This window comes from Hoplias malabaricus, chromosome 15 (genome assembly GCF_029633855.1).
Source record: "Hoplias malabaricus isolate fHopMal1 chromosome 15, fHopMal1.hap1, whole genome shotgun sequence".
Classification (NCBI taxonomy): Eukaryota; Metazoa; Chordata; class Actinopteri; order Characiformes; family Erythrinidae; genus Hoplias; species Hoplias malabaricus.
The window spans coordinates 32829147-32852974 of NC_089814.1; the positions used below are offsets into that span (position 1 = coordinate 32829147).

General features: G+C 42.4%; 1 protein-coding gene across 1 annotated transcript in view; it reads left to right on the top strand.

The window, feature by feature from the left end:
- The first annotated feature begins 390 nt into the window (after positions 1–390).
- Positions 391–23828, top strand: part of LOC136668356 (inactive tyrosine-protein kinase PRAG1) — a 34256-nt gene continuing 10818 nt past the window's right edge. Inside the window, exons 1-3 of the mRNA XM_066645835.1 lie at positions 391–563; positions 6526–6870; positions 8712–10219. Coding sequence (XP_066501932.1) covers positions 6649–6870; positions 8712–10219 — 1730 coding nt within the window. The 5' untranslated portion in view covers positions 391–563; positions 6526–6648. The remainder of the gene's footprint in view (positions 564–6525; positions 6871–8711; positions 10220–23828) is intronic.

A 23828-nucleotide genomic window follows, 5' to 3' on the forward strand; every position in this document is an offset into this window, starting at 1 on the left:
AATGAATGAATGAATGGATGAATGGACAGACAGACAAAAAATGACTGTAGAAAAAAGAACTGTAGAAAATAAGAAATCAAATTCGAATGATAATAATAAAAAATGTAAACATGGAGCTAGTGCAGTTAACCACAACTGATGCTAAGTGATGCTAACGCTAATGGTAAGGCTGGGATTAGCCCAGCAGGCTTCATAAAGTACATGAGGCATGCTGATGTTTGCTGAGTGTTTACCACACAAAACACCTTCAGGCAATTTGTGGGCGTGGTTAATCAGGCTCCAGCCACTGTATTAGGAGGTGGGCGTTGTTAAACATGGCCCCGCCCCTCTGCAGGAGTTTTTGCAGCTCTGTCTCTCCCTCTCTCTCTCATTCAGTCTGGTGCTATCGGCTCCACAGCAGCGCACGTACCGTCTCACTGTGACCTGTCTGATGTGGATTTGTGGATGTACACGTGTTTTATTCCAGAAAGGACGCCTGCTGTGATCTAATCTGGATTGGGATTGTATGATTCTGTGACTGTTTGACGCCCCTGGCTTTTGTATGCTGAATGTGAAGGGTCCAGGTAAGCTGTAAACATCTGCATATATGCAGAAATATACATAATTAATACAGTATAGTCTCATTTTATCTCATAACACAAAGCTCGACGTGGATAAACACGGGTGTTTTGCGTGTTGGCTGGAAAAAGAAGTGCAAATTAAAACACGTGGTGTTTTTTCGTTTCACACCTATTTTACGCAAAGTCCCGCCTCTTCTGTGCTATGATTGGCTGCTGGCCTTCATTTACCTGCATCAGGATTGACTAGTCGCTCATAACGGCGAGGAATCTGCCAGTTTAGCCAATCATAGCGCAGCGGGGGCGGGACTTTCCCCGCAAACGGGTGTTAAAAAAAAAATAACGTAGCAAGCTTTTGGACGTATGTAGGAGCTTTTATAAATAAATAAATGTATGTTTACTTTATAGACCTTTTGTGGCGAATGTGACCAAAATCAATGTCTATTATTTGTTTAAAAGATTTGCATAACTTAAACATGTATCAGACAGGTGTGGGGCAGGTGAAGGGACTCTTTAAAATATTTGTTTGGAGGAACACCCTTTTAATATTATAAATAAACATTAAATTAACATTAATTGTACCTAAGGAAAACGGGAAGTTCATAATAAGATATCAAAGCTGGGTTTGGCCAGTGTCTGACATGGTATTAACACATTTTGGTGAAGGGAAGACCTGTGAATAAATATAAAGGGAAAATGCATAGAATGCAAACCAGTGAGCAGATGTTGAAACAAGCCGGAGGTATTTTCTTTAAGCCCACTCAGGAGGTGAAAAGCCCCTCATTGTTGGCAAGTGTTGTCAGCTGCTGAGTGTTGGTGTAACAGAAGCCTCACCCTTTTTTTGTCTCGGCTATTGACTTGTCAAACCCGCAGCCAGAGAGTCTAACAGCAGGAGTGAGATCCTGGCCCTGAGCAAATACGTAGTGGGTTTTAAGACTTGTCGGGACATTACTTTTTCTTTGGATGGATTCGGTCGTTCTGGGCGCACACCCCGAGGACACTTGCTCACTTAGGGTCTGACTGAGTGGTAAATATTTGGATAAAGTGCTTTAAAAGAACCACAAGTTGACTGTGTCATTTTTGGCACAACTCAAGATTCGGCTGTTGCCATGGAAAGTTAATGATGCGTTAAATTTATTTTGGTACTTTAACTGTGTTTGTTTGTGTTCGTTTTTATGATGAACTTTGGAGATACTGACACTTTCTTAGCCGTCTGACATTAAGACATTAACATTCCGGTTTAACCTTTGGTTAAAAGCTAAGTAAATGTAATCGTGAACCTCCAGCCAAAAATTATGTCCAACTGAGCAAACACAGAGGGGCTATTTGTTCTTGTGGGGACCTCTTTCCTTAAGTCATTGGCTTTGGGGAAAATATTGAAATGGCTAATGCTTCGTTGTTAATTAGTTCTTTTATACCTCTTTGTTGATTAGAACATTTACACAGTAGTTTTTCAGAGATACAACGCTTGCTTACGCCAGGGACAGTATGTCTAATGTGCTCTCACATTCCTGGGCTTTAGAAGAATGAACATTTCTTTCAAAATAATGGCGCAGTAAACTTGAACCCATGACCCAAAGCTGCAACACAAGATTTAGCGGCATAGCCCAAATTCTTATGCTTTATTGGACTCTCTTTGACCTTCCTCTAATGGTCAGGCTACCTGGTTTCAGGACGTTCACTCCAAATGTCAAAGGATGCTTTGGAGCAGGATGAATAATGTTTCTGTATGTAAAGAACCTGTCAGTGGAAGAAACATTTCGGTCAACGACACCTGCAGGTATTTTAAGAGACGGCCGTGGTCTAAAGATTACATATGGGAGTTTGGGACTCCCTAGGCACTCATGGCTAAAGTGCTCTTGAACAAGGCACCTTACATCCAAAGGCTCCTCGGGTGCCAAGTTAGCTGCCCGCCGCTCTAAGTGTGTGTGTGTGCTGCCCCTAGTCACTAGTGTGTGTTCACTGTCATCGTTAAATGCAGAGTCCAAACGTCACTGTATTACTGTGCCAAGACAGTTTAAGTATGTTTCATGTTTACGTTCACATTTATTTTCTACCAGCTACACCGCAAATCATTTAACTACCTCAGTTTTAAAGAGAACAGAACTGTAGGTCCAGCCAAGAACCGTTTGTTTAGTTCAATTTGCAGGAGCATCGAATCTGTATACATATCTCCAAATAAGAACAATTAAAAAGACACCAGAATAAAGCTGTTGGTGCCTAAAAGTATAGAACCGATATTCGACATCTTTTAGACGTCTAGGATTTGAATATATTGAATATTTCTCCAAGCCAAAAATCTCAAACTCAGAATCTCAGTCTAGAACCATTTGCAAAGATCTACTTGAGTCTTGCTGTTGATCACACAAATGTAGCCCACACACAGACGGTGAACTGTCATTGGACAGAAAATGAAATTGTCCTAGGGCTGATTTTCCTTCACAGGTAGGAGCTGATGTCAGGTTGGGTTTCAAAACAGTATCACCATCTGCGGTACCTCAGGATGACTCAGTTTTATTGAAGCTGTCTAAACTGCTGTTGTAATGTTGGACGTTGGTGTAGGTCTTCGTTGAAAATGGATGCAGTTCACATGGCTTGTGGATGAAGTGAAGTAGTTTTAAAGAATGTGGTCAAGTCTGGGTTTGTTGGTGACTGCTGTCCAGATCTCAGGTGGTTTATGTAGTGATTTATTTGCTCCGTGGGCCAAGTGCGTTGGGTGGGGTGGGGTGGTGTTGCCTCAGAGCGTGAATCAGGTTCCTGTGACGAAACTAAAAACACTGGCCTGGGGACAAAGGTAAAGAGCTGCGCCCAGTTTCAATTCCTACTGTTACTGCCGCAGCTGGAAGTGAAGACAGGTTTTACTGACCTAGGATCAAGCCAAGCTTTACTGTTTATTCTTCTGGTTTGAGTATACCCTTCACCGAACGCCCAAACATTTGTTGACACCGTTTCTTAGTGGATCTGCTACCCATTGCGGACACTGTATATATTTGTATAATCTCTATATGGACGCATGAAATGAAATGAGACACTCCTAGGGGGACCATGCTCAGTGCCAAGTGTCAACTAGACGGCTGTAAACTTCTCCAACATTGGGCTGTGAAGCATGTGTTCAAGTGATGGAGCTACATCCCTTTGCTAATTCCTTTGCTAATTCTCTCATGGCTGATTGCCAACAAATCATTACAGCAATATTCAAACAACTAGGCTGCATCCCAATTGTGTACTACACACTAATATTATAGATATTAAATATCTATAAATAATAATATAATAATATAAACATACTACACAGTTTCTTACTAACAGGAAGTAATGTACAGTTGCTATGACAACACATCTTACAAAGCTGCAGCTGCAGTACTGTCTGAATTTTTTTTTCAAAGGACAAATCTCAAATATCTCCCTCCACACTGCGTAGTGGATAGTATAGATCATAAACTAACACTATTCTGCACTAAAATAGTGCATATCTGTGAAGTGCACTATGTAGGGTGTAGGGCACTTTTTAGGACTGAGACAAAGCTTCCCAGTTGTAAGACGCTCATCTCTTTCCGTTTCCCATCGGACTGTGGGACAATAGTGTCCATTGTTACCGTACTCAAAATCTAAATGTGTGTACTGTGGATTTTTAGTATACTCAACGTTGACATTGTAACTACACTACACACTATACACTACAGTGTAAATACTCCGGAATGTATAATCCATCAGTGTTTCACTGGAGTACACATACTTTAGTGATATAACTAGTTACCACACACACCTCTGTGTGTACATGGTGTGTATGTGTGAAGGACATGGTACGACACCATTGTGGTGTGAAGATCACCATGGCGTTACCACCCCCCACCCCAACTGCATACCACTCATTCCAGAGAAGGTTCCTTTGCCCCTTAGCTAGAACGTGAGAAAGTGTTCTGAATTCCACACCACGGGCCGTGGTGCTCCTCAGGGTCAGGGTCCAGCTCCTCTAATTTGGGAATCCTGGGAAAGAAAGAAAGCCAGGGTTAGATTTAAAGTGAAACAGGTTGAGATTTAAATCTGCCTCTATCTAAGTCTGTTTCCCCTATCATTAACTGGACAAATACAAAACATCCTAAATAGGGTTCCATGGTGTGAAGCCTTAGAAGAACCAGTTTTGTTCCCTTAAAGGAACCTTTACTCATTAAAGGGTTTTTAACTGACGTGTCTTGGCCCGAAATTGTTTTGGGATGCGAAGCACCTCGTGGAAATGACTTACTCACATACACACTCAAGTTAAGCAAAAATGTAAGGGTTGCTATTCAGTGCTTCACCGTGAGTCCTTGTAATTATTGTCTGTCTACCTGTCTGTCTGTCCTATCTGTTCTCGTTGTCTTACTGCCTGTCCAAAAATAATAAATAAATAATACACTCAGTGGACTAAATTATAGTATACTGAAAGTAGTACAACTTATTAATTTGTCTGTCTCTGTCTGCCTGCTTGCCTTTCTGTCTGTCTCTATGTTTATATCATTTTCTCTCTCCTTGTCTATCCTTCTGTCTCAGTTTGTTTCTATCTGAATGCTGTATCCTATCCAGTCTGCTTTACCGTCCACACACCAACAAAATGACAGCCATCTGAAATTAATAACGCACTCTAAAGAGGTGTGTAGTGTGTCTAAAGTTTGACCACACTTAGGAAAGCTAAACATCAGCTAAACAACAAGTAAATGGAGCTTTAAAAAACAAAAGCAATCTATTAATGTGTTCAGCTACTGGAGAAGTGTTCACTCTGTCAGTAAAACATTAACCCAAACACTGCTCACATTCCACTCTATCACAGAACCTGAACACATTTATCTGAGATTCCCCGCAAAACATACCCACAATTAGACATAACACTTTCACTTACTAACACTGTCTGTTTATCCATTCTTCAGATAGACATGAGTACATACAGACAGAAAAGCACATAAATGGATAGATACAAGGGACTTCTCAATCAGACACAGCATTTTAGGTTGTGCTAGCGAGCTAAGATTAGCTTCTTAGCTACATTGTTTTGTTGTTTGTTGTTGTCCGGCTTAATTTCAGTTAGATACAACGTTATGATCCAGAAACTTTTTTAAACTGGAAATATTATGTAGCAACCCTTAATAATTGAGTTATTATCAATGTTCAGCACGTCTCATTTGCTTAAATAGAGTTTTGCTAGCATTTACAGTTAGCAACAGTATCCATTGTGGGCAGAGCAGCAAGGTCAATTGAGTGTATTAGGTGTTTACTACATGTAAAGTATGAAAGAGGATTGTAGAGTTCAGCATAGCAGATGGCTTTTGCCTTCTCCTGGTCAGTGAGAAGTCCTTTTCATCTGATCGGTTAAGCTAAAGTCTCTTACATAACTCAATATCCCATTCAGCATGTGTGTGGGTATTGGGGGAGTTGGGAAGGGGTAAGCAAAGAGAACAATTGAAAACACTGACTTTTTGCATTAGCTTCAGAAGTGTTCTTGGTGATCTAAAATCCTGAGCTTATCTGGGGCCTGAAGGAAGTTATGGCTGTTTCCATGGTGATGTGTACTGATACAAAGTGATCCACTACCGGTAATCAAGGGGTGGATAAGTTGGCTGGAACTGGAAGTCTAGGAGATTGCCCTCTTCCTCAGGGTGTGTTGGATGGACCTCCCTAATGTAGTGTCTTTAACAAACACAACAGCATTAGTGGTTAGTGTTCTTCTCTAAGCTTGTTGAGCTCATGGAACAATTAAAAGTTAGTGTTCTCCTCCAAGTGTGTTGAGTCACCAGTGATGGCTTGTTTATAGTAGATGCATGTTTTAAAGGAAGCTAATGCTAGAATGTGCCCTTCCATGCTATAGCACTTTATGATTGAGGAAAAATGAGCTGTTTAACAAAATACTCAGAGATAAATGTGTAAAATTGTCCTTGGACTACAATTCATAGCATAGTCCTTTATCCCTAACTTTGTTCCTGTTATTTCCTTGTAGGCTTCTCTTGAGGTCATCCACCTTCGTTCTTGAGCATGATGCCCAAAAAACAAGTTTTCTGCTCTGGCGACACCCTGCAGTGACCCACAGGGAGATCTCAGCTACGCTCTGGTTCTCATTAAGATGTCTGTGTGCAGCGAGTTTGCAGAGCACGTGTGGAAACCCGGTTCCTGTAAAAACTGCTTCCACCCTCGCAGCGCTCACGGACGGATCAGCATCGGTGACGAAGATGATGGGGGTGCCTTGTCCTCCCCATACAGCAAACCCACCATCGCTGTCCGGCCCACCATGATGAACCCAGAAATGAACGACACCACCACAGAAAACAACATGAACCCAGATCAGGTAAAAATGCATAGAATAATGTTTTTTTATTTTGCTACTAGTTCTTTTATCTGTAAAATAAAGGTTTATAAAAATTCAGAAAGGTGAAAAAATAAGGTATAAAAATAATGGGCTGCTGCTGCTCACTTTAAAACATTGCAGTAATCTGTTGTTATTATTATGTGACTCAGAACGTATACGTTTTGATTTTACTGACATGAATTTTTGTGAATATTTTATATTTATATTTTATCTTACACAGTTTTTCTTTCAGCTATGTCACTTCTAAATGTATAATAACTGTACTAGTGCTGGGCGATATGGGCGCAAATCTCTATCACGATAAATTGTACATGTTAGCACGATTACGATTAATAAACGATTATTTGGTTTTGTATTTTTGACCATCGTAGTTCTTGTGCTGTAAATATGCTCCAGTGTTAAAGCTGGGATATTTTTTCTAATGTCACTGGGAGCTTGTTTATATTTGGTGTGTGGTTGTGCTTTGGCTGAAACAGTTTATTTATTTATTTATTTATTTGTTCAGTGTTTACATTTGACTTCTTTTTGTTCAGCGTCGTCTTAATAAAAGTCAAAGCAAAACACATCCATACCACAGACGCTGTGCTTTTCTTTGGTGCTAGCTGCTTGAGTCGCTCGGTTGACCTCAGTGTTTAGGTTCTCCTTATAGTTGCTTCCATGTGGCAGAATCACTTGACTACAGCGTGGTAGTGTGGTTTTAAAGGGACGGTACATTAACACACATTGGGAACATAACAGAATAACAGAAAAATAAAAGATTTATATAATCGATGTTAACAAGATTGTCGATTTCGATTAGCTTTTCAATTAACCACTTAATTGCCCAGCCCTAAGCTGTATGTTCAGTTTTACATGTGGCTAAATTTAAAGGGGAGTTAGTCAAGATATAAACAATGTCAATAATTGATTTGAAAAATGTTTGACAACCAGAACATTTTAAAACTCAGTACACAAAAAAACACAGTAACAAAGCAACACATTTGTAACTATTTCATGTAATAACTTTTTTGTGTGAAAGAGATTTTAGTGGTTCCTTTCAGCACCACTGCAAACCATTCTGTCTCTGTTAGTTGCTGTAGTATGGAGTGTTTCAGACCCGACTGTTTTCATTGAGTTTTGTTTAATCAAAAGTTGTTTAAAAATGCAGTTTTGTGGAATTCATGTTTTTTGGGTTTTTTTTTAATTAATGCAGTTCACATCCTAGTAGCACCTGTTATGTCTAACAAGCTCACCTTATCAGAGGAAACCAGAGGGAACTAATCAGTGGAGTGTGGTGTTTGGTTGCTTTGATTTTGTGAGCACACCTCAGGATTTGTCAGATTTACTCCTTGCCTCTCTGGCCTGCAGTGTGATACAGCATCACCGGGCGAGATTTAATGAGCGAGGTGCATCTTAATCAGCTCAGAGACTCGTTACAAACAGAGATCATATGGGTAACATTCATCACATCATGGGGACATCTGTTGAACTGGAGGAAGTAATTGAAGTGGTTCGCACAGATGGGCTGCTTATTATCAAGTGGAGTGCAGTGTGGTGAAATGCTTTTTTAAAGGTCTCAATAAGCAAAATGTATTTTCTCAGACTGCTGTTTCGTCAAATAGATATGTTATGCCCAGTGTGAGGATTGTCCAGTATGAACCTCCACGTTCCCCAGGCTTGACATTCTGATTTAGGTTGTCTGATTAACAAAAGGAATCTTGTACCCTAATACTTGGATCAGAAGAGTCCACCTAAGGATATCCTAGGTATTTATGACCCTCTGTGTTGTGCTCTCTACAGATCTGGTACATATACCTAATAATGTCAATAATGTCTTTCAGGAGATCCAGAAAAGCCTTGTCAACCTGAAGATTCTGGATCTGGCTCCTCTGTACATAGACAACAATGGCTGCAGCAAAGCACTGAGGGAGGCAGTGCTGCAGAACGGCATCTCCAGCAAGCTGGATTATCCTAGCAGGTTCTCTCCGAGTGCGCTCTCCCCACCCAGCTTTCCCAAAGATTCAGTGATGACCAGTAGCGTCTTCATAACGCAGGAGGATGGCCGCAGCCCTCACAGCCTAAAGGAGAACGGGAATGGTGACCCCTACAGGCCACAGGTGGCCAAAACCTCCAAGAGCACTTACACAGGTCCCCAGGATTTGATCCTTCACAACCAAGCACAGAGAAAACTTTCGGGAACCTGTGATGTAGCAAACTCAGGGTTTCCCATACAGGATGGACAAGCACCTCTCAGGGTTGCAGCTATAACCAGTGTGCTAGGAAATAGCATGAACTGCACAAGCAAGGAGATATCCAGCACCTCGTCCTCGCCTGCGGCAACCCCAGATTCCCGGAACATCAGCTTGTCGGACTCATGTTCTTACCTTAGCAGTACAGACTCTCTGAACGGACCGGATGTTTTCCAGATTTGCGGTCCTGAAAGTCCCTCTTCAGGACGTACAAATGAGCAAGAGGATGGTGAGCCAATCTACGCTGAAAGCACCAAACGGAAGCGACGCACACAGGTGAGAAAGCCTCAAACAGTGGAGACAGAGGTTAGCAACAATGTGGAGAATCAGAGGGCAACTATAACCGTCATGGCAGCTCATACGGAAGAGAACAATCAGACTTTCTATCTGAGCAGCCCAGACTCTGCTGTGAGCACTCAGTGGCTTCACTTCAGTCCTACGACCCCGGACAATCCTTCTAGTCCTTCCTTTAGCTGGCCATCTTCCCCTACTGCCACAGGAATGAGAACTGTGACTTCCGCACCTTCCATCCTTACCAAATCCCAATCTAGCCCACCCATTCCCCCGAAGAGAACGTCTCGATCTCCAAAACTAGGAACCTCCAGCTTGTCCCCGATTCCCCTTCCTGAGCTTAGTTTCCACCTGACTCTGGTTCCCAAAGAATTGCCTTCCAAACCACCTCAGGTGGATGCTTATTCTCATCGGCAGAAGCTCCACAGCAACTCCAGAAGCCTAGAAGGTCGTCTCGAAGAAGTTGAAGAGGAATTAGAGCCTGAGCAAGGGGCTGTCCAAGAGGGAGGACCTTGCAGTGGATCCATCAGTTCCATCAATGGCCCTGCTGTCTATGGTTCAGAGGCAAGAGAATGGAACCCTGCAGTTAAGAGCGAGGGCAACTCAATGCCAGGCACCGAAGCCAACAATAGCAGCAGTCAGAAGCAGGCAGGCGTCCGAGCCCAAAAGGGCAGTCAGAGTGGCAGCATGCTGGCCAAAGCCAACTCGAACCCAGCTCCGATCTCCACCTCCACGGAGCTCGCTTCATTAGGGACCACGACCAGCGCTGACCCCAAACCTCCTCCACCGCCTCCCAAAAAGAACCACAGGTAAGATGAGACTTTATTGATGACGGGACGGGGTTGGGGTTTAGATGTCAAAACCAGCGTTGTGTCCAGTGACAGCTTTCTTTTTTTAAGTATACATTTTATGCATTTATACACAGAGGAATGACATGTAAACAGAGTGAATAAGGGTCAGTTGTGTGTTGTGCTGTTACTTTTATGGGGTGTGGACATTGGTGTCAAATATGGACATTGGTGTGCATTTGTTGATGTTCCATTCTTAGGTGGACAGAGACTTATATTTTGGATTGTACTGAGATTTCATCCAGGCTGTCCGTAGACAGGGATCTTTCATATTCCATAATTGCTTACCTATTTTATTGTTAATGAACTTCATATTGAGTGCCATTATGAATTTTTGGAGACTGGATTAGACACTACAAGACATTGCTAGTCAACTTCTCACGCCTAGGTTTTGATTATTTTGACTGGAGATCAGTTCACTCTGAAACATTTCTTTGCTCAGTGATTCAGCAGCAGCCTTCACTGGCCCTAAATGAAACATTTATCATTCAGAAAGCACTCCCCCGCTCTCTTTCTTTTTCTCTCTGTTTTAAAGGCCAATCAGCTGACCGTAGCCTGTGTGTAGACCCCGTGTTTCTTTTGGGCCGATACACACCAAGCCCCCTTGTTTGTTTCCAGTGAGGCAAGCCTGTTATCTCCCTCTCCCTCTCTCTTTCTCTCTATCTGGGGATTATACAGCCTGTATCAGCCTCTACTCCAGGCCCTTGAACAGTTGGAGCCACGCTGGAATCGGTCTGAATGAATTCCTTGTGTTCGATCATTCTATTAGTGTTAGTGTCCTTTTCACTCATGGTGTCTAAACAGAGTAGTCTATAAAAATCCCCTTTGTCACATTGTTATTTCCAACGAACTCTGTGACTGAGATTACTATTTCAGGGTAAATGATTGATTGTCGAGAAACCTTGACAGGTGGTGTTGATAAGAACCAGACATCCTCATGTGTACGACACAAATACAATGTTTTATTTCCTCTCCACAACTTCCAGTGGACCATGTTCCCCTCCACCAGGAATGGATTTAAGGACAACTTTTCTCAAAATGATTGTTAGGCGTCTGGCAACATATTAATAAAAAAATGTATTCAGTGTTTTCCATCCATCCATCCATTATCTGTAACCCTTATCCAGTTCAGGGTCGTGGTGGGTCCAGAGCCTACCTAGAATCATTGGGCGCAAGGTGGAAATACACCCTGGAGGGGGCGCCAGTCCTTCACGGGGCAACACACACACACCTACAGACACTTTTGAGTCACCAATCAACCTACCAACGTGTGTTTTTGGACTGTGGGAGGAAACCGGAGCACCCGGAGGAAACCCAAGCAGACACAGATAGAACACACCACACTCCTCACAGACGGTCACCTGGAGGAAACCCACACAGACACAGAGAGAACACACCACACTCCTCACAGACAGTCACCCGGAGGAAACCCACGCGGACACAGAGAGAGCACGCCACACTCCTCACAGACAATCACCCGGAGGAAACCCACGCGGACACAGAGAGAACACGCCACACTCCTCACAGACAATCACCCGGAGGAAACCCACGCGGACACAGAGAGAACACGCCACACTCCTCACAGACAGTCACCCAGAGCGGGAATCCCTGGAGCTGTGTGACTGCGACACCTACCCGCTGCACCACCGTGTCACTCCAGTGTTTTCATGTAACATAATCTACTCCATTCACCATTGCTATGAGCAATTTAAATTCTGAAAGTCTCTATAGCAGAATTGCAGCAAACCCATACTTGGGGTGAATCCCATTTCACCCCTTAGTCCTTCCACTTGGCCCTACCCCTCCATTTTTACCGTGGGGTAGGAGTGTCAAATTTCTTATTGGGAAAGAGCAGTAAGGCAGAGGGAAGGGTTATGTATCTCTTGAAACCGAGATTTAGAGTAACTCTTCAAATGAGGGGCTATGAATTCCTTGTGAATCAGCAGCAAAATGGCGGCATGAGTCTTTTCTACTTTAAAATTTGAATTCACCATTGTATTATCTTAGTTTAATGTAGTTTCAATTTATTATGTCCCTTTACCTCATAACAAGTAAAATAGTACATTGCTAATAGTTTGCCGATAGCTTGGGATTTCCAGTTCCACCTTAAATGGCAAAGCAATTACAAGCAATTAAGGTGGAACTGAAAGTTTCAAATGTAAAGATGCTGAATTCAGCTTCATATCACAGAAAGTGGCTGAGCCTTCACTATTAAACCAACTGTAAATGGCTAATTAACTGAGTTAACAAGCTGAGTGTTTAATAAGTCGACTCTTCCACACTGTCTCTGGGTCCGACTGCTCTATTTTGTTTTTCTATCACTCTGAATGACTCAAGCAGCCAATAGCAGAAGAGGGCAGAAGACATGATAGATGGCAACTCGGGTTAAAAAAAAAAAGGTTTAGGTGGTCTTGTTTACATTTAAAATACAACTGTGAATTCCTCTCGCCGGTTGCTCAGCTGCCTGAATGTGGGTTGAGGTGCACAGCCAAACTGCACTCTGTTTGGAGATGGTATCTTAGCTCCCGGACGGAAGCCTGTTCTAACCTGGGACGGGCTGCAATCTGTCTCTGGGACCGAGACGTTTTGGCAGTTGCTCATCATCATTCCTCAGTTCTTGGGGATTAATGAGCCGTGACATTCTGGGAGCTGAAGACCGTTTAAGGCATCCGCCGGCAAGGCCTGTGTTTTTGTACGGCCCACTAACGCACGGCAAGATTATGCCAACACTCCTCGACTCTTTCCCTCCAAACCCATTCACCCCTGAAAGAGCGTCCATCAGTAACTTAGGGCTTTTAAGGATGGAACGGCAGCCAGAAAAGAGGCTCTTAGGCTGCTGAGTGCTCAGTAACTTTTGCTGATCCTGTTTCATAGAGGCCCTTATTTTTGTTGTAAGACTAGCATGGTGAAATATCAGCCCCCTATTATTACACAGTAAGCATGCTGAAGATAAAAATACCATCGCACCCGCACATGCAGAGACTCGCCTTTCCAAACGACTGATATGCTTTTGGCTATTTTGTGCTTATTGTGCTCTCACAGAGATAAATTTACAAGCCAGGTAGCAGAGCCGAGCGCTAACGGTTTGTGTTTTGACAACAAACGGGAAAGAGCAGATCCTGAGGTCAACTTCTCTGAAAGGTGGTAAAATCAGTGTAGTTTGAATTTTTTTTTTTTTTTCCACCTTCAACATACAGCCAACATACATTAAGCCCTGTTTAGACAGGATTAGTTTTACCTGTAGATGTATGGTAAAGTAATTTTTACAATTATAGAAACTGTGTGAAGGATTAGTAAAGTTTTACCATCTTCACAACCATTATCATTTTAAAGGACTAGAACATACTGTCATTGAGGGCTTTATATTTTTGGTGGGAGGGCTGTTTCCAGAACAGTAGTGTCAGGCTTAATTCCAGTAGCACTGCTGTGTCTGATCCACTCTGCGACAGCAATGCCTGAATAGAGTTGCCACTCCCATTGGTTATTTTCACTAAGATTACTTATCCAGTGTGAATCCAGCATAAATATTACTGACAGTTTCCCAGCTCCCCATGTGAAATTAATCCTGTCTGAACAGGGCTTCAGTAGTAGATAGTTCTCTCTGTAGATGACCAACTTTTCTTTTATCCATAATTGGCTTATATCTTATCTCTTCAGAAATATCTGCTGACAATTTAATTACATGGGTGTTTTCACTGGAAATGTCCTGCCTGTCTGAGGTAATTTCCTGAGGCAGTGTCCCTCTGTTTGACTTGCTTTTTCCGGTGTAAGAAACCCAACCTAGCTAGGTAGTTAGCGACTTGCTAACTTATCTGCTATCTACTGCTAATGTCTTCAGCTAGCTGCCTGCTAAAACTGCTAGTATTTACAGTGACAGTGTGCGTCTTACTGCCTGGCTATGTAATCTCACAACTGCTATTTGTCAACCCTGTCTCACACCTACTCGTTATATAGTCACATATATAGGAGACTGCAATTCTCATATATGAGACATAGTCTCATATTTTTGACACTTTATGCGACAATATCACGATCATAAGTGAATGGGTAATTACCATAGAAACACTATGCGACAGTGACATGAAAACTCTTCCTCATTCCAGGCGTCTTTACTCATAACATAGAAAAGGGCATAATGCGAATTACATAATCACAGGTTCTTATTCCAACAAAGGCATAAAGTAAAATATTTCTCCTAAGCAATGTTTATTATTGGTGTCCTACTTTAGCTTTAACTCTAACGAGAACATTTCTTTCACTTAACGTTATTTTGACTAATTTTCAAAAGGTTAATACTGAAAAGGACATTTCTCTAGCCATTATTTGCGTAGATATTTTAGCAAATAATGAATTAGTAACGTTATATTTTTTGTAAATAAAAATAAGACCGTGGTATTAACGGATGGTAATGATGCCTTAATGAGGAAGTGTTTTCGTGTTACTGTCGCAAACACGGGGCACTGTTTGCTCTTGGGCTCCCCCTAGAGTTACAGAGTGGAATTCACTTCACTGTCTTCAAATTGAAGGGGAGTGATTCCTAAAAAAAAAAAAAAAAAACATAGTGTAGTTTCTGCAGTGCTGAGACTAATTAATTTTAAGGTACAACCTAGTGTTCCTTTAAATCAGATTGTGCTCCCATTCTCAGTATTTATACGAAGTGTTTCTGTTAGCTGTCTTTTTGCAACTCTGTATACAGTTTTGCCCTGAGTCTCAGGCAAAGTGGTGCACACTGAGCTGTGAGCAAGCACTTTTTGGCCTGATGAATCATTGAAGAAGCAGATGGTGGAAATCTGTGTTCCCCATCAGCAACAGCAGAAGCTGAGATCATACTGTGAACAGAACTCTCGCATCAACTGCAACCGCTACAGAAATGGCAGATGTTGAAAAGCTTTGTGGTTGCTTGGATGCTTGGCCCGGCTGGGATTTGCTTTTTGTACGTGTGTGTGTCAGATCCCTCAAAGAAATCCCTTCCTCTATGGCTAGCTAGGCTAAAGAAAGTTCTAGAGAAATGTGAAGGGGCAGATTTTCGCCCCTGGTGTTTGTATCGTGTCCAAGAATGCCCTCCATGTCCTAGAACCTGCTGTACTCCCTCTCTTCTCTTCTTTCTTAGACAACAGTGAAAAGATAGCATGTAGTTGCTAAGTATGTAAGTCTCACTTAGAGCCAAGCTAGCCGTGCTGCAAGATGTGGATATTTTAATTTGCGTCGCCATTGCTTTATTTGTGGCTAAGGACTTAAAATACTCATCCGCTGAGCTTGTATGTGACCTCAAGTGATTAAAAAGCATGATGTCCACACTGTTAGCCTCAGACGCCTTTGCTTACTTCCATAGAGGTAGGTGCAGGCTGTTCTTAGCATCTTTTTAAGGCTCTGTTTTGTCTGTGTTGAGTTTCCTGGCTTTTGCAGGTGGGTTCAGATCAGAGGTTCAGATCAGACATATCTATAGCAAGTGCCTTTTTTTTTGTGATTGTGAATTTCCAGCTGCTGAACTTAGCTACTGCTAGAAGCTAGCCATTCTGAACCAAGCCATCATTCAATCTGTTCTCTGACCTTTCCGAAGGTCCTTCTGGACAACATGTCAGGAACATGACATCCCCATGTATTGTGTTCTTCTTTTTTCTGTGTACAATAGCATGGAAAGTCCTTCCTCTGTACTGATCTAAACCTTCCCCATGGGGCGTAGCTAGCATTCTGGTGCTGGGTAATAGAACTGACTGAGAACTGTGGAACTTGCGCGAAACTGACTTGTGTTCATAAATGAACAAGCTCAGAATGAGACTTTGTGTATGCTAACGTATGCTAATTGTGGCTACTAGCCTTTTATGCCTTAAAAGTCTTGACCATTGTGGACAACAAATGAGATTTTTATGTTGCTAAAATGTTTACTTTGTAAGTGTTTTTTTTTTTTTATGCTAGCTCTATGAAGTTTGAATTACATTCACTTATTAAGACGCAACCAAAATTATTCAGTGTTTCGATGTAAAATATTTTGCTCTAGAGAACTGCATGTACTATTTTAAACCACTTACTGACTTTGTGCCTATCTCAGCCACCGTATTGTGAAGAAATCAGTGGCAATCACCTTTGATTAATTTTAGCTGATGATTATTCTGTTTTGTTTTCTTTATTTTTTTTTGCTAGTTATTAGCATTTATGTCTAGAAATAAGCAATATTATTTTCCAATAAAGTAAAATAAGATAAGTTTAATTAACCTTAGAATAAAAAAATCTTGCAAAATTAAACTGAGTATGATCATGGAGCGAGCATTTTTTACAGCGTCACTAGGCTATCACCACCTTTTCCTGCCTAAGGTATTTCCCCAGTGCCCGTCCTGCCTGACTGTGCCAGCTCCTGGTCTGGCATCTCCTCCTGGCACTAGGAATGCCCAGCACATGGCTGGCAGCCCAGAGCGGAGGCACGAAGGCATGAGAAACAAGAAAGAAACAGTTCCCCTTCACAGGTCTCTGATTACATAAAGTTCCTGTGGCATCTCTGCCTCTTCCTGAGGGAGCGCCGAGTGGCTGGCTGGATCGATCCAGACTCACTGAGGCGGGAACTGGTTTCCCCTAAAAGCTATGATTCCGGAACCCAGAACTAGTTGAATCCAGCCGGCTCGGGAAGAGCAGTGAACCATGCTGGACTCGAACATGCTCTGGGCAGAGCCTCCCTGCCACTGAGAGGGAAGGATTCCTCATGGACATGTAGAGGAACTGAGGAAAAGAAAGAGAAAGGAATGAATTGTGACCATTTTTCTTTTTTTTCCAGATTTTAAAAATACCCCTTGGTTGTATGTTGTGTGACTGAAATGATGTAACATCTAATCTAGGTAGATTCACCCAAGCTTCTGTCCACATAGTTCCAACTTCAGGAGCTGAACTGAAGGCCTTACACGCTAGAATGCGAAGTGATTTTTTGGTTTACAGTGGTTGTAAGATAAGTATGTCACTCTGAGTCCTTCTGGAGGTTCAAAATACACCACAGAATGTGAATGTGAGCCGTGGTGTGAACTGAATGTGTGAACTCTATTATTCATGTTCACCACCAACTTTTTTTTATACTGAGGTCAGAAGAAAGCAAAAGGGGGAGAGAGAGAAATAGCAGATATGAAAGAGATGGAGTGATAAAGACTGTAATTGCTTTATTTGAGCTAGAGGGTGATTAATAAGAAGGAGATGCATCATTGCTGTGTTTTTGCGTCTGCGTTCACATGACCCCCTCGCAGACAATCAGCTCCATTCTCCTCTCAGATTAATCAGTGTTTGACTGTAATGACTCCAGGCTTATAAACCCCAACTGCTAGTGAGTAACTTATTCATACATTATCTGTCATCTGCAGCTGAGCTAGGGTCAGCTTTCCCCTCCAGTCCAGTCACGGTGTCCTAAAAATAATTACCACCCAGCAGCTCTGCTAATGATGCAGTTTATCAGTGTTTTAAATCAGATTGTTTGTCCAGAAATGGTGTTCAATTTAAGGACGCAGGCATTTAATCGCGCAGACTCCATAGAAAATCGTGAAATGAGACGCTTTTGAGAAACTGCAGGTGGTCACCTTCACCTTTAACACACAAACACACTGAGGTACCAGCAGCCATAATCAGTTGTATTTATTTTTTTTTTATATTTTTTAAATGTTAAATTCTAGATGGAAAATGCTGACTAAATCTACCTTCAAGAATTTTTAGACACAGATAAGATCAGAATATTCTCAAAATATTGACTTTATTTCCTGAAATATTCAGATTTTTTTTCTTGAAATATTCTGTCTTTATTCTGAAAATATTCTGACTTTATTTCTTGAAATATTCTGTCTTTATTCTGAAAATATTCTGACTTTATTTCTTGAAAATATTCTGACTTTATTCTTGAAATATTCTGACTTTATTCTTGAAATATTCTGACTTTATTCTTGACATATTCTGACTTTATTTCTTGACATATTCTGACTTTATTTCTTGAAATATTCTGACTTTATTTCTTGAAAATATTCTGACTTGATTCTGAAAATTTTCTGACTTTATTTCCTGAAATATTCTGACTTCATTCGGAAAATATTCTGACTTTACTTCTTTGAAATATTCTGATTTTAATCTCAAAATATTCCGACTGTATTCTTGGAAGTCAACTTTCTCGAAGTATCTGCATTTTCATGATACGTTTTGCTACATATTTCAATTATTTTGTCAGCAACATCAGAATATTTTTGATGGCACCCCAGATGAAGCCAGATGGCAGCCCGGGTGAGAAAGGCTGAGCTTGTGTGAAGCCTTTCCAGAGGAGTAGAAGCTTTTACTGCTGCAAAGAAGAGCAACTGAACAAACATTTGGTAATTGTGTGTGTGTAAAGCTGTGTACAGGCTATTCCAGGTTTTAGCACCTCCAGTGACTTCTGTTATTACTTTGTTGACCGTTCCTTCATCGGTTCCTGTTATAGATGCTATGTTTTTACCCTTTGGACCGTCTAGAAGTAAACTGAAGTAGACAGAAGGTCTGAAAATACGAAAGGTGTGTGTGTGTGTGAGACTCATTGGAATCTGTGATATAAAGTGTGCGACTGTGGCTTTGGTTCATGTTTACTCTGCTTCACCGAGACGCTCCAGAACCAACCACAAGCAGATCTTTTTATAGAAGACTGACCTTTTAGTGTTTAGTGCTTTTTTTTTTGTCTTAATGCAGTCAGAAGTGTTTAAAGATTGTGGCCTTTCTCTCCACACACTGGACACTTTATTAGAAACACCCGAGACTTTTAATCGGAGAAATAACACTCGTGACGTCTGCAGTAGCGGCACTGATTGCTGTGAGAGCCCAGAGAGACAAGGAGATAATGAGAGACTGTCGGCCATCTCTCGCGCTCTCTCTCTCTCACTCTCTCTCTTCTCTTTCTCTCACAGTATGTCTTTATATTCACACTCACTCTTTCTTCCATCTCTCTCCTGTGTCTCTGCCGTTCTCACGTACAGAGAGAGTATTCTTTCTCTTCCTCTCCTTATCTTTTGTCTCTTCTTGCTGTTTTCTTTGCCTCTTGTCCAGCTGTCTTTCGTTTTGATCTCTTACACACGTTTTCTTTCTTCTCATTAGCCTTGGGTTCTTAGAATTTGAAGTTATTTACATCTGTCGATTAACTGTCACTGTCTGCTTTGTCTTTGTCACTCTGTCTCGCGCCTCTCGTCTCCTCTCACCTCTCTCTCTCTCTCTGTCTCTCGCGCTTTCTCTCTGCTTCTATTTGCTCTGAATAATTTGCTCAAATTTGTCGTTAAACCTTGGCGGCAGAGTGGGGTTTTTAAGTGAATGTTCATTAGAGGACTTTATATATTTTGTTCCTGAGTCTGACAGGGCTGAGTGCTGCTAATTTGCATAATGTTGAGCTTCTTTGACTGTTATTCGACCACTAAATTTGTCAAGGAATGGCCACTGTATCTCCGAAGGTTTATGGACATCTGCTCATCTTACACGAGAGCGTCAGTGTCCCTGATGTTCGATGATTAGTCCTGGGTCACAAACGCGGTGGCAGCCAGAAACACAAAAGCCTGTGTTGAGTTGTGTGTGTTTGTGTGCAGTCAAAGAGTTAAACATATAACAAATACAGTCATCAGCCAATTCCAATGTCAATTCCATCTCTCATTCTCTCTCTCACACGCTCACACTCTCAGTAAACCCTGACTCGCACTGTTGGCTTGTCCAATCAGCGGAGATCTATGGTTCCCATGGCGATAGAACGGACAAATGAAGATAAACGTGTCATTGCTGAGCATCAGCCCAGTGACCTTGGAGGAAGAGGTGGGGCCAGTGATCATCAGAGAGATTCAAATAATAATAAAAACAGGAATGACTACCGATCTTACTCAGAGAGAAAGAGAAAACAACATAACTGTTGTTATGAGAGAGAGAGGGAGAGAGAGAATAAATAAGCTCTGAGACATTAACAGGACCTTGGAGGGAAGAAAAGACTGATGGTCGTTTGAGTCATTAGCTGCTTTAATGTGTGTCTGAATAGCCGTCACTCAGCCTAATAGAGTTTAGGAGTGAGACGGATAGAGGCCAAGGAGGTTCATTCAAATGGCTCCCAATTCACTATTCCCTACATTCCTCACTATGCAGTGCACAATTATAAATGCTCAGTGCAGCGCAGTGGATTATGTGTATCTGCTATCCACTATGGGTTGTACACTAGGGCTGTGCCATATCGTATCTTTCGCAATAATAGCGTCATAATTAATAAGAATAATAAGATCTTGAAGAACAATAATTTGGCTTTGACAAGCCAAATTAATAAAACTATTTAAAAAAATCATATATTCATTCATTTATTGTCTGTAACCCTTATCCAATTCAGGGTCGAGGTGGGTCCAGAGCCTACCTGGAATCATTGGGCGCAAGGCGGGAATACACCCTGGAGGGGGCGCCAGTCCTTCACAGGGCAACACACACATTCACTCACACACTCACAACCACGGACACTTTTGAGTTGACAATCCACCTTCCAACGTGTGTTTTTGGACTGTGGGAGGAAACCGGAGCACCCGGAGGAAACCCACGCAGACACATGGAGAACACACCACACTCCTCACAGACAGTCACCCGGAGGAAACCCACGCAGACACAGGGAGAACACACCACACTCCTCACAGACAGTCACCCGGAGGAAACCCACGCAGACACAGGGAGAACACACCACACTCCTCACAGACAGTCACCCGGAGGAAACCCACGCAGACACAGGGAGAACACACCACACTCCTCACACACAGTCACCCGGAGGAAACCCACGCAGACACAGGGAGAACACACCACGCTCCTCACACACAGTCACCCGGAGGAAACCCACGCAGACACAGGGAGAACACACCACGCTCCTCACAGACAGTCACCCGGAGGAAACCCACGCAGACACAGGGAGAACACACCACGCTCCTCACAGACAGTCACCCGGAGGAAACCCACGCAGACACAGGGAGAACACACCACGCTCCTCACAGACAGTCACCCGGAGGAAACCCACGCAGACACAGGGAGAACACACCACGCTCCTCACAGACAGTCACCCGGAGGAAACCCACGCAGACACAGGGAGAACACACCACGCTCCTCACAGACAGTCACCCGGAGGAAACCCACGCAGACACAGGGAGAACACACCACGCTCCTCACAGACAGTCACCCGGAGGAAACCCACGCAGACACAGGGAGAACACACCACGCTCCTCACAGACAGTCACCCGGAGGAAACCCACGCAGACACAGGGAGAACACACCACGCTCCTCACAGACAGTCACCCGGAGGAAACCCACGCAGACACAGGGAGAACACACCACGCTCCTCACAGACAGTCACCCGGAGGAAACCCACGCAGACACAGGGAGAACACACCACGCTCCTCACAGACAGTCACCCGGAGGAAACCCACGCAGACACAGGGAGAACACACCACGCTCCTCACAGACAGTTTAGGTGCATATCGCCCCCCCACCGTACAGTACTGTTTGCGATGCGTTGTTGTATTGTTTGACTGCACTGAAAATTGTCCACTGTTTTTAGACACTACTGTGATATGACGAAACCCAATAATAGTGCACTATGTAGTGAATAGGGCACATTTTCAGACACAGGGCCAGTGAACATTGTAGACTTCACGTGGTACAGTGCAAATCCACATGAGCGTTTTTTACCAACTTTTCAGACCCTGCAAATAGAAGCTGGGGTTTTGGTGTGAATAATAATAATAAAAAAAAACCCACAACAAAAATGGAGAAACAATTTAGGTTGTTTTTTTTAGACAGTTATATACTCCCAGCTCTAGTGCTGTCAGAGAGATGACGTGAGGTTTGTGGTTTTAAGGTTCAAAGCTGGGGTAAGTCGGCATGCCCACACAAGAAGGACTTCACACGCTCTCTGTTCACTGTTACTGCGGAGTGCTTGGGGTCTGCTTCAAACAAAAGCTTCTGTATGCGGTTGTTTCTCTTCCTTAATTTCCCTCTGTGTCATTGTTTGAGTTGAACAGATTCATGAAGTCGTTGGTAACACTTCCGTCTGTGCGTTTTCAAAGCGTGGAGAAGTTAAATGTGCTGTGGAAGGGAGGCAGGAGGAAACCGGTGCTGCTCGTTTGTAGTTCGGACAGGTTAGCTCATGTTTCGATTACAAGATCAAGGCCTTTCCGGAGCTTTCTGAGTCCACCTTCCAAAGCCGTTGGGCAGATGAGTGTGATGGGAGAGAACGGAAAGGAGTACGCTGCGTTAAAAAGCAAATATCTGGAGCGGAAACTGATCCTGGGTCAGTTTAGCATTAGCTTCATTTACAAAACTGAATATTATTTTATTTACATCACCATGCTGTGTGTTGTTGGAGAAATTCCTAACGTTGTGGACAACAGTACTGGAAAAATGCTTCAAAATAAATGTATTACAGAAATCCAGAGCGGCAAATTTGAAGGTAAGCTAATATTTAATCATTTGTTTTTACCGTATTTGTAATTTTTCTCAGTGATTGGTTGATTCAGTCAGACTCCTTCTCCGATTGGTTAGGACTTCAGGAGCTAAACTGATGGCCTGACGTTTTATTAAAAAGGAATTAACAGAGGAATTAACACACATTGTTTGATTTGCGCTGGAAATAACATGACTCTAGGAGCTTCTCTTTAAAGATGTATTGAGAGCTCAGGGGGGGTGGTGGTGTTCCGAGCAGGTTTCAGGAAGTTTTGTTAGCAGTAGCAAACAGCAGCCACGGATGCGTGTGAAAAAATTGCCGAAGGAGTCACTGTAAAGTCCATGTAAGCTTCATGGTACAAGATTCAGAGTTCACTTTAATCTAAATTTGGCTGAAAAATGATTAATGTGCATCAAAATTATCTTGATGCTAACACACTATTGGAGTCCCATAAGGGCACTGGAAGAAAAGTGCTCAGCGTTCAAAGGTTAGACATTTCCAGAACCAAAGACCTTGCTCCAGTAGTCATTCAGCACTTGGTTTCTTAAAGTATAGAAAACATTTGTAATAAATTATTCATAGAGATTAAAGCAATTGTAAGCGCTTCAGAGAGAGAGGCAGGTAGAGAGAGAGAGGTAGAGGTAGAGAGAGAGAGGGGTAGAGAGAGAGAGAGAGAGAGAGAGTTAAATGGCCTGTTGATTTGTGTAGTGTGTGTGTGTTTGGGGAAATCAGGTTAGAGAGACTGAGAGAGATAAGAGAGTATAATCTGCCCCTGGGTTTTCTGTTAGGTGTGTAGTGTGTAGTGATGTACACAGTGTGCTGATGCGTAGTGGGTGTGTGTCTCTGTGTGCAAGCTGTAGGTGTGTGTTTACAGGAAGTGGTATTGAGCACTTATTTAGCTTCATTGTGTTTATACATGTGGTTTGGTAAAATGTGTGTTAGGTACAATATCAGACACGTACTGTGTGCACCCCGTATGTACACATTAATATTTTTGAAAATTAGTACAAAATAAATGTGGGGCAAGATTTTTATGGGAAAATATTTCTTAGTATTTTTTATTTATTATTTTTTTAACAGCATTTATGCCTTGTTTTCTTTTTTTGGGCTTAAAGCCAGGCTGAGTCTTCTGGGTCCCGTTGTTATTCAGGG